This window comes from Aquarana catesbeiana, linkage group LG07 (genome assembly GCF_042186555.1).
Source record: "Aquarana catesbeiana isolate 2022-GZ linkage group LG07, ASM4218655v1, whole genome shotgun sequence".
NCBI lineage: Eukaryota > Metazoa > Chordata > Amphibia > Anura > Ranidae > Aquarana > Aquarana catesbeiana.
Genome location: NC_133330.1, coordinates 111,753,482 through 111,770,931, shown reverse-complemented (window position 1 = coordinate 111,770,931; position 17,450 = coordinate 111,753,482). Strand labels below are relative to the sequence as shown.

General features: G+C 42.4%; 1 protein-coding gene across 4 annotated transcripts in view; it reads left to right on the top strand.

Moving 5' to 3' along the window:
- The window catches only part of ZC3H7B (zinc finger CCCH-type containing 7B), a 560,902-nt gene that overhangs the window by 152,123 nt on the left and 391,329 nt on the right, over nt 1–17,450 (top strand). For all 4 annotated transcript variants that reach the window (XM_073592637.1, XM_073592638.1, XM_073592636.1 and 1 more), the window contains one exon: nt 1,484–1,665. In XM_073592637.1, coding sequence (XP_073448738.1) covers nt 1,484–1,665 — 182 coding nt within the window. The remainder of the gene's footprint in view (nt 1–1,483; nt 1,666–17,450) is intronic.

Sequence of the window (17,450 nt, the reverse complement as noted above, 5' to 3'; positions counted from 1 at the left end):
AAGTTTTTTGTGATTTAAGTGCTTGGTGACTGTAAACACAGGAAAAATCCAGTTGACTTTTGGTGCTCCCCCTCTTCGGTCCCCACTCACCAGTGGGGAAATGAAATGAAAATGAAAATTTTACCTGTACTGGATATCGGAGAAAGTAATAGGAGAGGAGTCTAGCTGGCTGATCTGCCCCTGGAGAGATTATCTGCACACTCGGTTCAATCTAGATGCGAGATATCCCTGGGGGGGTCCATAGGAGCTGGATACTGGATGGAAAGGTTGGGGAGGAGCCTGGCTGCATGATCTATCTCTGGAAATATCATCTGTACATCAAGCCTGTCCTCTATGCGAGATACCCCTGTAGGGGTTATTTGAGCTGGTGAGTGGGGACCCAGGAGGGGGAGCACCAAAAGTCACCTGGATTTTTCCTGTGTTTACAAGATTAACAATCACAAAATACTTTGTTTTGATTGATTTCTCAATGCAGATGCATATTTTTTGGATTTAGCACTAGTGATTTAACTCTTTGGACTGTTCTTTTATTTTTTTTATACACAGTGGGACTGGCTTTTTCTTATTTTTATTTGTGTTGTTATATCTGTATCTTTGATATTGGAGTATCACTTTTTTATTCATATTTTCATAGTCACATTAGAGGCACACATCACCTAACAAGCGATCTGGGTCTGTCGCCTTTCAGTATAAAGGTAACGCCATTTTACCCCTATTTTGTACCTAATATCCTTCTTATACTATGCGATTGTCATGTCCACTTCCACAATTTCCTTATTGTTCCCCATGCTCAAGCACATTTAGTCCTGCAGCAATATTCATCTCTGCCTGTTTTCTGCTTAATGTTTTCTATTTTTATTTTTATATACATATTCATGATTATTATGCCATGTCTGTGTTTTCTCCTCCCAAACCCCCCTACCCTCATGCATGAGGTATAATTCCTAGTCACTTTTGTTCCACCCCAAGCTGTATAGTCACTAGGATCCAGGAGTTCTGGTAGCATAGCATATAAGCCCTCAACCAAAATAGCCCCTACCAGGCCTGAAGGAGCGCATGCTCCGCAAACGCGTCGCCTGCTTAATGACATTCCGTCCAACCGGAAGTGAAGTCATCCCCCGGCATCCTGTGTGACAGAGGACCAGGAAACACCGGCATCCACCAGCGCAACCCGCTCCAAGGCATCCATGCTCTGCCCCTGAAGAACTCCTTCCTTGGACGGCTTTTCTTCCTCTTTTGACATGCCTATTTTTTACATATTCTTGTGAGTATATATGCATCCTTTGCCTAAATTGTTCTGATTTACTGCACTTAGAGTGGCGCTTTGTGCTTTCTTCCCCAGCCTCCATTAAAGTAAAAAACCTCCTACCTTGTACGTTAAATGTAAAATGGGTAGCGTAACCTATAGCCTATATTGACTTGTTTTTATAAATGTTTTTTGAGTTCTTATAATTTTTGTCTCTGTTGAAATTTATTTCTGTAGATTTTCCTTCAGAATCAGAATTGTTCCCATCATCCCTTGGAATTAACTGTCCCAATAACAGTTTAGGAGCTGCTGCACATCTCCCTTCACTGGCCCCTACCATGGCTCCCGCAGCCAACCATTATTTTACTGACTGTGATGTAATTGGAGATGAGCTGGACTCTTTTCTGGAATTGGAAATGGTGAGAAATTATTTTTAAAGGGGCTGTGTAAAAAAAAAAAAAAAAAAAAAAAAAAAAAAAATTTAAAACGCCCCCTTATTCTTCCGTGCTCGCGCACAGAAATTAACTTTGTATGTTAAATGTATTTAAACCACACGTGAGGTATTGCCACGAACGTTAGAGCGAGGGCGACAATTCTAGCACTAGACCTCCTCTAATTGTAAACAGGTAACTGATTTATGTATGACACGTGTTTATGTATCTCATGTTGTAAAGTGCTGCGTAAACTGTTGGTGCTATATAAATCCTATATAATAATAATAATGTATTTATTCATTCTTTCATATAATCCGTTTTTCAAATGTTTATTGCAAAATTGGTTTAATTGCTAATGTACTTATCACGAGTACACAAGTGGGGATTTGTTTTCTTTATCATACATCACGGGACACAGAGTGAGGCTATTCCTTACTTACGGGGTTGTACTTCATCTCCAGGTGAATGGACACTGGTAGACTAAAGGTCTTTTAGACAGGAAGTGATCCCCTATATAACCCCCTCCCATACAGGAAGTACTTCAGTTTTTTTACCAGTGTCTGCAAGGTGGATGGGCATGTTTGTTTGCGCTCTCTCAGGCGCCAGGTCTTGAAGTCCCAGCATGGTTCTAAAATGAATCAAGCGATTGACTGATTTGAACCTATTTGAAACAAGCTTAAAGGCTAAGATAGATGGTACCTGAGCCTTGCAAAGAAGACGCAAGGATTCTGCAAGGCTTTGCCTGTAATGCGACCTCCGGGTGCTAGACCCTGCGTAGTGGAATCCTGGACACCACAGAGCTAAGGCATTCCTGCAAGGTGCTGTACAGATCCAAGGGAGTGGACCTAGTTCTTGAAGGTCCTCAAGTGACAGGAACCTGCTGTGATGGGTGAAGATTTGGCTCTTAGTTTATAAGGTTGCCTTGCGCCTGGACGGATAAGTAAAATCTCCCCCTTGTTTACTTATTGTGGGGTGCCCCATGTGTGTAACAATCTGTCAATGCAGCTAAGGCTGGACACCTGTGTGGCAGTGACCGCAGGGGGGAGTTTTGGGCTAACTGTTGGAAGGAGTAAGCTTTCTTGTTGTCTTTTGCTGTCTTATCTTTTGTGGATAGTCCACGCACAAAAATTTGTTGCGTGCATGCACACGGGACCGTGACCGCGACCGCGTGCAGGCGCAGAGTGTCCCGATGCACAGCCATCTTATTAAGCTGAGTGGCTGACATTTAGCTCTTCCAGGGGACCGCTGTTGAACACAGAGCAGGGTCTGAAAACCTTTAGCTTTCAGCAGTTCAATCCTCCTTGGTTGGCAAGCTAAAGAGCTTAGCAGGATTGTTGTATAAGGGCTTAAGCCCTATTAAAGGGTCTCCCTTCTGGGCTAAAATACTAAACCCAGGTACTCCCTTTTTGTGGCTTGCAATGTCTTAAAAAAAGGAGTGGGGCAAACACTACAGGAAAGGGCACACCTTTGTCGTCAGTAGCTCCTCAGGAGCCTAGTCGAAACCTTAGTGTTGTATCCCCTGAGACCCCAGGGGCTTCTGGGCAATCTGAGCTGCTGCGCCTGTCTGGTATTGTGCCTACAGTCAAAGCTGCTACTTCACTCTTTATAACCAGGGATTAACTGTCCTCAGCCCTAGCCGGGTTAGAGCACAGGATTGCTGGCATGATTGCCTCCATCCTGCAGGGTGGCAAGAAGTGTGACAAATTCCCTTCCCCTGAGCCTCCTAATTTGGAGCAGGAATGGGTTGAGGAAGGGGTAGAGCTAAATGCCAAGGATTCTGTGGAGGGCCTGGCAGATGAGTCTGCTTCTGAGGAATCTGGGCCAGAAGATGTCCAGTTGGTATTAGAAAAAGGGGGATGATTTATGCGCTACCCAGAAAAAAAAGTAGTAAACTGCTACAAACCATATGACAAAAATGTGAACAGAAATTAAATAAATTGTAGCGCTAAAAAACACATATGCAAATTATCTCTGTGCACATAAACATAGTGTCCCAATAGTGACTTGTTGTCAAAGCAAAAACAGTCCACAGTGAATTTATGTGATCCGTGTGGCAGTTCTTTCTGCTTCTCAACGGTCAGCTCAGGTGTCATCAAGATTAACGGATAGATGGAATACGCTTACCGGAAATGTTGGATTCTACTGCCGTGAGCATAGAATCAATAAAGCTTTTTGCCACCAAGGGCAAAAGTGTGGAATGATGTAGGGAAGGGTGGAGCCTCTGCCAGGCCGGGATGTCCCTCTCGGTCCACTGGAACAGGATAGGATTGGTTCCAAAAGAAAGTAATTTCTCAATTCACCGGAACATGTGGAAAAAAGAGGGATGCTTCCACATAGTGTAACTCAGGGTATTTTATTACTAAAAAAACCGCAATACATAAAACGTGATCACGAGTAAAAAGGCAGTGTACAGGGTATATAAAACCGCCCTACGCGTTTCGATCTAAAGATCTTCAACAGGGGCATATGGGACCCTCATGACACTGCCCAAATTCATAAAATAATGTATGCAATCAAACATAATACAAGACCAATGGGCTGTAAACAATTGAGCAATGATGAATCCTATTGGACAAAGGAGAGCGTCCACTAATAAAATGTGACTCACCTTCTCCTCAGGTCCAATCAGTATACCTGTAGTGAAATGTGAGTGTAACCTTCTGCCAATAAAAACATGCAATCTCGCCCAAATCTATTAGGATTGGTAGGATTCCGAATGGGCGTCCACATGCTGGAAGCCCGGGAACTGAGCGGAACTCCCGCATGTGACGCCAAAACCAGGAAGTGTGCAAGACGCACGTGGAGGTTGCCTAGCAACCATGCACGCCATGTCCGGAAAGCCCGCGAACGCAAACCACGTGTTCGCGCGGCCGTCACGTGACACCCGGTTCCTACCCCATGTGACGCCTGACATCGCTCACATGTGGGCGGTACTTGCAGGTCACTAAGCAACCATGACGCAGTGTCAGAGAAGCCCGCAACAACATGGGCATGTCTGCACTGCAATCACCTAGGCAACCTCCACGTGCGTCTTGCACACTTCCTGGTTTCCGCGAGATTTGGGCGAGATTGCATGTTTTTATTGGCAGAAGGTTATACTCACATTTCACTACAGGTATACTGATTGGACCTGAGGAGAAGGTGAGTCACATTTTATTAGTGGACGCTCTCCTTTGTCCAGTTGGTATTAGCCTCTCAGTCGCAGAGGCTGACCAGTTCTTAAGCCACACAAGTCTGTGCATGTGTACAGACAGGAGAGCCAGACGAGAGACTTGCTGTATAGAATCCTTTAAGGCATCTACAGCAAAACACAGTGCTAAGGTAGAACGCCTGCCTTTACACGCATATTAACTTTAATGGCACCCTAGTCTTAGTCCGTAGGGTTCAGTATTGAGTTGGCTCACCCTTTGCAGCTGTAAGAGCTTCAACTCTTCTGGAAAGGCTGCCCACAAGGTTTAGAAGTGTGTTTATGGGAATGTTTGACTATACTTCCAGAAGCGCTTTTGTGAGGTCAGGCAATGATGTGGACGAGAAGGCCTGGCTTGCAGTCTTTGCTCTAATTCATCCCAAAGGTGTTCTATCGGGTTGAGGTCAGGACTCTGTGCAGTCCAGTCAAGTTCTTCCACCCCAAACTCCCTCATCCATGTCTTTATGGACCTAGTGTAAAAAATTTCCATTATATACCATAGTTTGTGGATGCTATAACTTTTATGCAAACCAATAAATATAAACTTATTGGTCTTTTTTTCACCAAAGACATGTAACATGTTTTTTGGTCTAAAAATTTTTAAGAAATTGGATTTTTTTTTAATATGTTTTGTAGCAGAAAGTACATAAGTACATTTTTTTTTTTTTTAATGTTCTGTCTTTTTTATTAAATACTATACTACCAAAAAAAGCTATGTTTATGTGAAAAAAGATATACACTTTTTTTGTTTGGGTACAGCGTTGTGTGACCGCGCAATTACCAGTTAAAGTGCATTGAAAAAGTATTCATACTCCTTTGAAAGTTTTCACATTTTGTCATGTTACAACCAAAAACAAAAATTTACTTTATTGGGATTTTATGTGTTGGACCAACACAAAGTGGCACATAATTGTGAAGTGGATGGGAAATGATAAATGGTTTTCCAATTTTTTTTTTTTTACAAATATCTGAAAAGTGTGGCGTTAATTTGTATTCAGCCCCCTTTACTCTGATACCCCTAACTAAAATTGCCTTCAAAAGTCACCTAATTAGTAGATAGAGTCCACTTGTGTGTAATTTAATCACAGTATAAATACAACTGTTCTGTCAAGCCCTCAGAGGTTTGTTACAGAACCATAGTGAACAAGCCGCATCATGAAGGCCAAGGAACACACCAGACAGGTCAGGGATAAAGTTGTAGAGAAGTTTAAAGCAGGGTTAGGTTATAAAAAAAAAAAAAAATATCCCAAGCTTTGAACATCTCACGGAGCACTTTTCAATCCATCATTCATTGGTAGCAAACCTACCAAGATATGGGCGTCCACCTAAACTGACAGGCCGGGCAAGGAGAGCATTAATCGCGTACCGACCAGTCAACGTAGCTGTATGCGTGTCGCTGGTGGCTCTAGTGTGCCTGCGGGTCGGGCGGACTCTGTCCGCCGGTGACCCGTGAGCGCCTATTAGAGGCAGAATGGGAAAACTGCCTTTGTAAACAAGGCGTTTTCCCCGCTCTGACAGGCGACATGACAGGAATCTACTGTTTCCAGTGATCGGGAACAGTGACCTCTGTCATGTCCCTGGCAGCCCATGCCCCCTACAGTTAAAACACACCTAGGGAACACATTTAAACCCTTTGATCACCCCCTAGTGTTAACCCTTGCCCTGCCAGTGACATTTACACAGTAATCAGTGGCCATTTATAGCACCGATCGCTGTATAAATGTCAATGTTTCCAAAAAAGTGTCCGTTCTGTCTGCCGCAATGTCGCAGTCCTGCTAAAAATAGCAAATCGCCGCTATATATATATATATATATATATATATATATATATATATATATATATATATATATATATATATATATATATATATATATATATATATAAAATGTGTGTATTATAGCAAAAAGTTAACAAAAAAATTTTTTTTTACCCAAAATTGTCGCTCTTTGTTTATAGCACAATAAACAAAAACCACAGAGGTGATCAGATACCACCAAAAGAAAGCTCTATTTTTGGGGAAAAAAAAAAGGACCTCGATTTTGTTTGGGTACAACCTCGCACGACTGCGCAATTGTCAGTTAAAGCAACGCAGTGCCGTATTGCAAAAAAAAGGCCTGGTCATTAAAGGGGTAAATCCTTCCGGGGCTGAAGTGGTTAATCAGAGAGGCAGCCAAGAGGCCCGTAATAACTCTGTAGGAGCTGCAGAGATCCACAAATCAGGTGGGAGAATCTGTCCACAGGACAACTATTAGTTGTGCACTCCACAAATCTGGCCTTTATGGAAGAGTTGCAAGAAGAAAGCCATTGTTGAAAGAAAGTCATAAGAAGTCCCATTTGCAGTTTGAGAGATGCCACGTGGGAGACACAGCAAACATATGGAAGATGGTGCTCTGGTCAGATGAGACCAAAATTAAACTTTGACCCAAAAGCAAAACGCAATGTGTGGCGGGAAACTAACACTGTACATCACCCTAAACACACCCCACTGTGAAACATGGTGGTGGCAGCATCATGTTGCGGGGATGCTTTTTTTCAGCAGGGACAGGGAAGCTGGTCAGAGTTGATGGGAAGATGGAGCCAAAAACAGGGCAGTCTAATGCCCTGTACACATGATCGGACATTCCGACAACAAAATCCATGGATTTTTTTCCGACGTATGTTGGCTCAAATTTGTCTTGCATACACACAAATCTTGTCGAAAATTCCGAACGTCAAGAACGCGGTGACGCACAACTACGACGAGCCGAGAAAAATTAAGTTCAATAGCCAGTGCGGCTCTTCTGCTTGATTGCGAGCATGCGTGGAACTTTGTGCGTTGGAATTCTGTACACACGATCGGAATTTACGACAACGGATTTTGTTGTCGGAAAATTTGAGATCCAGATCTCAAATTTTGTGTGACGGAAATTCCGATGGAGCCTACACATGGTCGGAATTTCCAACAACAAGCTCCCATCGAACATTTTCTGTCAGAAAATCCGACCGTGTGTACGGGGAAGAAGAAAACCGGTTAGTCTGTCAAAGACTTGAGACTGGGGCGGAGGTTCGGCGGAGAGAATCTATGGCAAAACTTGTAGAAATTGCTGTTCACAAATGCTCTCGATCCGATCTGACAGAGCTTGAGCTATTTTGCAAACAATGGGCAAAAATTTCACTCTCTAGATGTGTCAAGCTGGTAGAGACTTACCCAAAAAGACTTGCAGCTGTAATTGCAGCGAAAGGTGGTAACAAAAAGTATTGACTCGGGGCTGAATAAAAATGCACGCCATACTTTTCAGATATTTATTTGTAAAAATATTTGAAAACCATTTATTGTTTTCCTTCCCCTTCACTATTATGTGCCATGTTTTGTTGGTGCATCACATAAAATCCTAATAAAATACATTTACATTTTTGGTTGCAACATGACAAAATATAGAAAATTTAATCTGATATGATAAATTTATCAAGGCACTGTAAACTAGAGCAGTGCTAAATAGCAAAATATGGTCTGGTCATGAAGGGCGTAAAACCTGGAGCTGAGGTGGTTAAAAAAGAGTCAAAGTCTTTGCCAAGTAACTATAGACCTGTTAGTTTAACGTCTTAGAGGGACAGGAAGGGAAGAAACGGAGTGTCTAATGCTTCATGCTCTGAATGGTCTAAGGTTATTAGTGGTGTATCCCAAAGTGTTGGGAACCTTGCTTTTTTTTTTTTAAGGTATTTATAAATGATATATAGGGTCTAGGATTAAAAGAACAATTTCAGTCTTCAGCCTAGGAAGGTGGAGTTGGAGCAGTGGCTGCTAGTGAGTGTCTCTGTGTGAGGATAGATGCTGTGTGCATTGAGGGGCTTGAAGCTTTAAGGAGCCTAAAGTTGTGTGCACCCAAGACCGTGGGCCTGGAAGATCTGTTGGTTTGAGTTACTAGTACCTATAACAGCAGTGCTGTTAAAGTGGGAGTCCGGCGACCAATCTTTTTTTTAGGTCATTGAGACACTTTGCTAATCCCAAAATAATACTCAGTTTGGGTGTAATATTTCCGCCTCTGTCTGTTTTCGTACTGAAGAATAACTTTAAAAATGTGATGCTGGCTGTTTCCATCTTGCTTGTGGGCATGTGAAGCCCACAAGCATTGATTTCCTGGATGCGGTGAATGCTGTTCATTCACAGCTTTTTCACACGCATGATCATTGTTCCCACACTGAATCTTGGGAAGCCTGACACTAAGCTCCCAGGAGACAGTGCGGCGACGGGGAAAGGCAATAAACACGCCTTCTCCCATGGGAGGAGAGACAGGAAGTGCCACAATAAAGTACAATATAAAGGTAATTACAGCAATTAAAAAAATTTTCGTGCGGCATTTGAACATCTATGCAATTAACTGAAGGTGGTAAGATTAAGTTAAAAATTTGAGTGGAACCCCACTTTAAAGAGTAGCCATTTTGAAACACCTATGCTCCGGGGGCTACGTTCTGGTTATGTCATTACGCCCTAAAGACCTTGGCTCATCAGATATGGTCCGGAGGAATGATTCTTATTCAGGCTTTCTCTGATCTTCTGTAGTGGGGGATCGTGAGTCTCTGGTAAGCGGTCATTTTTCACTCTTGGTGGTGCATCAAGCACTATCTTTACACCAAGCATTAATGGACTTTTTCACATTATTGTATTTATTTACCACGTGGGTGATCTAGTCATTTGTGTGTGGACTCACGTTTATATTTATTTTTATATTTATATTTATAGCAGTCCCACTATTGTTGTTCGATCTTATTTATTTTTAGTGGGACTGCTTTAGCAGTCCCACTATTATTCAATTTTATTTATTTTTATTAGTTTGACTGCTTTAGCAGTCCCACTATTGTTATTCGATTTTATTAGTGGGACTGCTTTAGCAGTCCCACTATTGTTCGATTTTATTTATTTTTAATTTTATTTATTATTCCGTACTTTTTTTGGCTCTGCGTAACTTCTTGTTAACACTTGTTGCCATGGTTACCAAAGCTTCTGTTATACACAGGGGGGGGAGGTGGCTGGAGCATCTCAGCTCTGATTACAGAGCCCGAGGGAGGGGACAGACACACCATGTACTGATTTATAATAGAGGAATATGATGGGGCAGTTTTGATGGGGCAATTCTGATGGGGCAGTTTTGAGGGTGGCAATATGATGGGGCAGTTTTGATGGGGCAATTCTGATGGGGTAGTTTTGATGGCAATATGATAGGGGCAGTTTTGATGGTGGAAATATGATGGGGCAGTTTTGATGGGGGCAGTTTTGATGGGACAATTCTGATGGGGCAGTTTTGATGGGACAGTTTTGATGGGACAATTCTGATGGGACAATTCTGATGGGGCAGTTTTGATGGTGGCAATATGATGGGGCAGTTTTGATGGTGGCAATATGATGGGGCAGTTTTGATGGTGGCAATATGATGGGGCAGTTTTGATGGTGGCAATATGATGGGGCAGTTTTGATGGGGCAATTGTGATGGGGCAATTGTGATGGGGCAGTTTTGATGGGGCAATTGTGATGGGGCAGTTTTGATGGTGGCAATATGATGGGGCAGTTTTGATGGCAATATGATGGGGGTAGTTTTAATGGTGGCAATATGATGGGGCAGTTTTGATGGTGGCAATATGATGGGGCAGTTTTGATGGTGGCAATATGATGGGGCAGTTTTGATGGTGGCAATATGATGGGGCAGTTTTGATGGGGACAATTTTAATGGAGCAGTTTTAAAGGTGGCAATATGGTGGGGCAGTTTTGATGGGGCAGTTTTGATGGTGGCAATATGATGGGGCAATTCTGATGGGTCAGTTTTGATGGCAATATGATGGGGGCAGTTTTGATGGTGGCAATATGATGGGGCAGTTTTGATGGGGACAATTTTGATGGGGCAGTTTTGATGGCAGTATGATGGGGGCAGTTTTGATGGGGGCCGTTTTAGCAATTCAGCTATTCAGCATTCCCACGCATTTTCCCCAGGAAATGCATTTTCTAGTTATTTTTATTATTTTCAATTGTTCTAACATCAATTATCTTATACTGTTTGGGGTTATGACACTTTGAAATGCTTACACCTCGTTTGATATGCATCCAGGGATTTATTGCTGAATTGGCTATTTATTTATATGCATGTCAGTTTTTAGCGCAATTCCATTTTTTCCAATTTCAGTCTTTGCACACGACACAAAGCTATACATTGGAATAGCATTCTTCCAGAATGTCTCCTACTTACAAGCTGACCTCAATGCACTGTTTAATTGGGCAACTATGTGGCAAATGAGGTTTCAGGTTGATAAATGTTAATTTATGCACTTGGGGGCTAAGAATATGCATGCATCATACATACTATGGGGAATCAATGGTGGAGAAGGATCTGGATGTTCTAGTACATCATAAGCTTAATAATGGCAAGCATAGCCAAGCAGCGGTTTCCAAAGCAAGCAAAATCCTTTCTTGTATTAAGCGAGGTGTGGACTCCAGAGAGAGGTATAATTCTGCCCCTGTACAAATCATTAGTAAGACCTCATCTGGAATATACAGTGCCTTGCAAAAGTATTGACCCCCCTTGGCTTTTTACCTACATTACAGCCTTTAGTTCAATGTTTTTTTTAATCTAAATTACATATGATGGATCAGAACACAATAGTGTAAGTTGGTGAAGTAAAAAAAAATTATATATATATATTTATTATAAACAATTTTTCAGAAATAAACTGATAATTGGCATGTATTCACCCCCTTTGTTATGAAGCCCATAAAAAGCTCTGGTGCAACCAATTACCTTCAGAAGTCACATAATTCGTGAAATGATGTCCACCTGTGTGCAATCTAAGTGTCACATGATCTGTCATTACATATACACACCTTTTTTTGAAAGGCCCCAGAGGCTGCAACACCTAAGCAAGAGGCACCACTAATTAAACACTTCCATGAAGACCAAGGAACTTTCCAAACAAGTAAGGGACAATGTTGTTGAGAAGTACAAGTCAGGGTAAGGTTATAAAAAAAATATCCAAATCTTTGATGATCCCTAGGAGCACCATCCAATCTATCATAACCAAATGGAAAGAACATGGCACAACAGCAAACCTGCCAAGAGACGGCCGCACAGCAAAACTCACGGACCGGGCAAAGGAGGCATTAATCAGAGAGGCAGCACAGAAACCTAAGGTAACCCTGGAGGAGCTGCAGAGACTGGAGTATCTGTACATAGGACGACAATAAGTGGTAGCAGAAGAATGCCATTACTTTCAGCAAAAAACAAAATAGCACTTTTTGAGTTTGCAGAAAAGGCATATGGGACACTCCCAAAATGTATGGAGGAAGGTGCTCTGGTCTGATGAGACTAAAATTGAACTTTTTGTCCATCAAAGAAAACACTGTCTGGCGCAAACCCAACACATCACTTCACCCAAAGAACACCATCCCCACAGTGAAACATGGTGGTGGCAGCATCATGCTGTGGGTATGTTTTTCAGCAGCCGGGACTGGGAAACTCCTTAGTGTTGAGGGAAAGATGGATGGTTCTAAACACAGGGATATTCTTGAGCAAAACCTGTACCACTCTGTGTGTGATTTGAGGCTAGGATAGAGGTTCACCATCCAGCAGGACAATGACCCCAAACACACTGCTAAAGCAACACTTGAGTGGTTTAAAGCAGTAGTCATCAACCCTGTCCTCAGGGCCCACTAACAGGCCAGGTTTTATGTATTGCCTTAGGGAGATGCAGATTAGAATACTGCAATCACTGAGCAGCAAATGCTATCACCTATGATATGTATTTCAGTTATCTTGCAAACCAGGCCTGTTAGTGGGTCCTGAGGACAGGGTTGATGACCACTGGTTTAAGGGGAAACCTGTAAATGGGTTGGAATGGCCTAGTCAAAGCCCAGACCTCAATCCAATAGAAAATCTGTGGTCAGACTTAAAGATTGCTGTTCACAAGCGCAATCCATCCAACTTGAAGGAGTTGGAGCAGTTTTACGAGGAGGAATGGGCAAAAATCCCAGTGGTAAGATGTGGCAAGCTCATAGAGACTTATCCAAAGTGACTTGGAGCTGTGATAGCCACAAAAGATGGCTCTACAAAGTATTGACTTTAGGGGGGTGAATAGTTATGCACATTGACTTTTTCTGTTATATTGTCCTATTTGTTTGCTTCACAATAAAAAAAAAAAAAAAAAAACATCTTTAAAGTTGTGGGGCAACTTTTGTTGTGAGGCAGCAAAACATGAAAAATGCAAAGGGGGGGGGGGGGGGGTGAATACTTTTGCAAGGCACTGTAATCAGTTCAGTTTTGGGCACCAGTTCACAAAAACGATATTGGCAACTAAAGGTTGCAGAGAAAGGGCAACCAAACCGATAAGAGACATGGAGGAGCTCAGCTATGAGGAAATATTAGAGGAACTGAATTTATTCTCTTGAGAAAAGGGGTTGGGAGGGGGGGGGTGATATGATCAACGTGTAGATTTACAGTTTCTTGCGAAAGTATTCGGCCCCCTTGAACTTTTCAACCTTTTGCCACATTTCAGGCTTCAAACATAAAGATATAAAATTTTTATTTTTTGTGAAGAATCACCAACAAGTGGGACACAATTGTGAAGTGGAACGAAATCTTTTGGATTTTTGAAACTTTTTTAACTAATAAAAAAATGGAAAGTGGGGCGTGCAAAATTATTCGGCCCCCTTGCGTTAATACTTTGTAGAGCCACCTTTTGCTGCAATTACAGCTGCAAGTCGCTTGGGGTATGTCTCTATCAGTTTTGCACATCGAGAGACTGAAATACTTGCCCATTCTTCCTTGCAAAACAGCTCGAGCTCAGTGAGGTTGGATGGAGAGCGTTTGTGAACAGCAGTTTTCAGCTCTTTTCACAGATTCTCGATTGGGTACAGGTCTGGACTTTGACTTGGCCATTCTAACACCTGGATACGTTTATTTGTGAACCATTCCTTTCTAGATTTTGCTGTATGTTTGGGATCATTGTCTTGTTGGAAGATAAATCCCCGTCCCAGTTTCAGGTCTTTTGCAGACTCCAACAGGTTTTCATCCAGAATGGTCCTGTATTTGGCTGCATCCATCTTCCCCTCAATTTTAACCATCTTCCCTGTCCCTGCTGAAGAAAAGCAGGCCCAAACCATGATGCTGCCACCACCATGTTTGACAGTGGGGATGGTGTGTTGAGTGTGATGAGCTGTGTTGCTTTTACGCCAAACATATCGTTTTGCATTGTGGCCAAAAAGTTTGATTTTGGTTTCATCGGACCAGAGCACCTTCTTCCACATGTTTGGTGTGTCTCCCAGGTGGCTTGTGGCAAACTTTAGACAAGACTTTTTATGGATATCTTTGAGAAATGGCTTTCTTCTTGCCACTCTTCCATAAAGGCCAGATTTGTGCAGTGTACGACTGATTGTTGTTCTATGGACAGACTCTCCCACCTCAGCTGTAGTTCTCTGCAGTTCATCCAGAGTGATCATGGGCCTCTTGGCTGCATCTCTGATCAGTCTTCTTCTTGTCTGAGCTGAAAGTTTAGAGGGACAGCCAGGTCTTGGTAGATTTGCAGTGGTCTGATACTCCTTCCATTTCAAAATGATCGCTTGCACAGTGCTCCTTGGGATGTTTAAAGCTTGGGAAATCTTTTTGTATCCAAATCCGGCTTTAAACTTCTCCACAATAGTATTACGGACCTGCCTGGTGTGTTCCTTGGTCTTCATGATGCTCTCTGCGCTTTCAACAGAACCCTGAGACTATCACAGAGCAGGTGCATTTATACAGAGACTTGATTACACACAGGTGGATTCTATTTATCACCATCAGTCATTTAGGACAACATTGGATCATTCAGAGATCCTCGCTGAACTTCTGGAGTGAGTTTGCTGCACTGAAAGTAAAGGGGCCGAATAATTTTGCACGCACCACTTTTCAGTTTTTTAATTGCTAAAAAAGTTTAAAATATCCAATAGATTTCGTTCCACTTCACAATTGTGTCCCACTTGTTGATTCTTCACAAAAAATTAAAATTTTATATCTTTATGTTTGAAGCCTGAAATGTGGCAAAAGGTTAAAAAGTTCAAGGGGGCCGAATACTTTCGCAAGCCACTGTAAATACTTGTGTGGTCCATATAGTGAACTTGGTGTTCACGTTAAGGTCATCAGAGGACAAGGGGGCACTCTTCATGTCTAGAGGAAAAGAGATTTAAAGTTTAACTGAAGACAAAACTTTTTTTTTTTTTTTTTTTTTTAGTTTTGAATAGGGTAAAGAGGGATTAGAACCCCTGTCAGTTTCATTGTGGTCTGTCCGACCTTTAGGGAGATTCACCCTGTTTATTTGTCCTGTTTTCCATTCTCATTGGAAGTAATAGTAAAAGAAAATCACAAATTTTAGGTTGTCCCCAGAAAAGTAATAGAGGGGAAATCTTCAAATGGGGACACTAGTTCTGGTGACCTGGTGTTCCCCAAGGAATTCCCTTTATTTGCAGGGTCTTCCTCTCACTTCCTGTTTGGCTATGGGAAAAGGAAATAAAGGAAAATATACTAATTTGGACAGAGATGGCGAAAAAAAAAAAAAAAAAAATCTGACGTGTTATAACCCTCCCTTTCTCTATCCAAAAGGAAAAAAAGTTATGCCTATATTTCTACTATAATCTTCAAATTCGGTAAGGCTTCTTCAGTTAGGCTACTTTCACACTGGAGCGTTGGGGGCATTGGCAGTATAGCGCCGCTATTTTGAGCTTTACCGTAGTTTTTGCAGAGGTTTAAAACCGCCTGCAAAGCGCCGCTGCAGCGGCTCTTGGCCGGCTGTTCGGTGGTGCTGCCCATTGATTTCAATGGGCAGGGGCACTTTAGGAGCGGTGCAAATATGCGGCTTGCAGCACTGCAAATATGCGGCTTGCAGGACTTTTTTTGGCGTCCTGCCAGTGCACCGCTCCAGTGTGAAAGCACTTTGGCTTTCACAATGAAGTGAGAGGAGAGGCTCTTTACAGGCTCTATTTTTAGTGCTATAGGCGCCTCAGTGTGAAAGCAGCTTAACTGTGAAAATGTGAAATAGGCTCCCTCAAGAGCTGGTTCTGTCCAGCTCAGTAGATTGCTTTAAAAAAGTCCTGGATTCTTTCCTAAATGTACATAATATAACTGGATACTAATCATTTTAGGTAAAGTTGATATCCGATTACTTCTCGGGGAGCAGGAAGGAATTTTTTCCCCTGCTGGAGCAAATTGGTTCATGATTTGTTGTGGCTTTTTTTGCCTTATTGTTTTTTTTCCATGTTGACCATGAGCTTATAGCAAAAAGTGGAATGCCAGGTCCTTAACCACTTCAATGCTGGGCACTTTCATCTCCTTCCTTCCCAGGCCAATTTTCAGCTTTCAGTGCTCTCGCACTTTCAATGAGAATTGCGCGGTCATGCAACACTACCCAAATGAAATTTTTATCATTTTGTACACACAAATAGAGCTTTCTTTTGGTGGTATTTATTCACGACTCCGTTTTTTATTTTTTGTGATATAAGCGGAAAAAAGAGCGGAAATTTCGAAAAAAAAACCCAATACTTTCTATTTTAAAAGAAATCCAATAAAATCTAATTTTGTCATAAATTTAAACCAAAATGTATTCTGCTACATGTCTTTGAAAAAAAAATCCGTTAAGTGTATAATAATTGGTTTGTGTGATCACGGACATATGTGCGCAGATGATCATTGGGACATATGATTTTACTGTTACATGTGTGTGGTGACAGTGTTTTGGGGACATTGTGTGGGGACACTGGGTCGGTTATCAGTGTGTAAAAAGCTGTAAAAACAGCTCATACTCACTGATCACCAGCCGGCTGCAGCGATCCACTGTCCTTTCCTCACTGACAACTTCCGTGTGAGGAGAGGAGAGCTGATAGCCTAGCAACTGGCTCTCTATCTACATCACTTGATGGCTGTGATTGGACACAGCCATCATGTGATCAGGAGGGCCAATCACAGAGCCTTCCTGCCAATAGGAGATGCGCCGTGTCCCCCTCCTCCTGGGGAACGTTCCTGAAGGTCCACTCAGGAGGAAGCACCCACCCGGCTGTATATGTGCAATGGCCGGGTGGGAGGTGGATAAGCAGTGGAAACTGTGCTGTGGTTTGTTCCCTATACGGACCTGGCAGCAAAAGGTTTAAGGTATTAGATATCCAGACTGTTTTAATGCAGGGGTAGACAACCTTTGAGAGGTTGAGATCTACCTTAATTTTTTTTTTTTAACTAGCAAGGACTAACTAAATAGTAAAACTATAAAAGATAATAAAACGAGTGTCACAGTAAAAAATATAAACTTAGCCTACATTTTAAAAGTGGATGTTGTCAGTAGTGCAGGTGACAGTGTCAGTAGGGCAGTGGGTGGTATCAGTAGGGCAGTATATGGTGTCAGTAGGGCAGGTGATAATGGCAATAGGGCAGTGGCTGGTGGCAGTAGAGCAGTGGATGGTGCCCCCCAAATAGCAGTGCCCTCTGCCCATTATAGGTCAAACCCTTCTTTCGCACAATAGTGACCTCTGCCCCCCCCCAAGCAGCAATGTGCTCTGCCCTCTTTATATAACCCACTATCCCCCCCCCCCCCCCCCCAACGCAG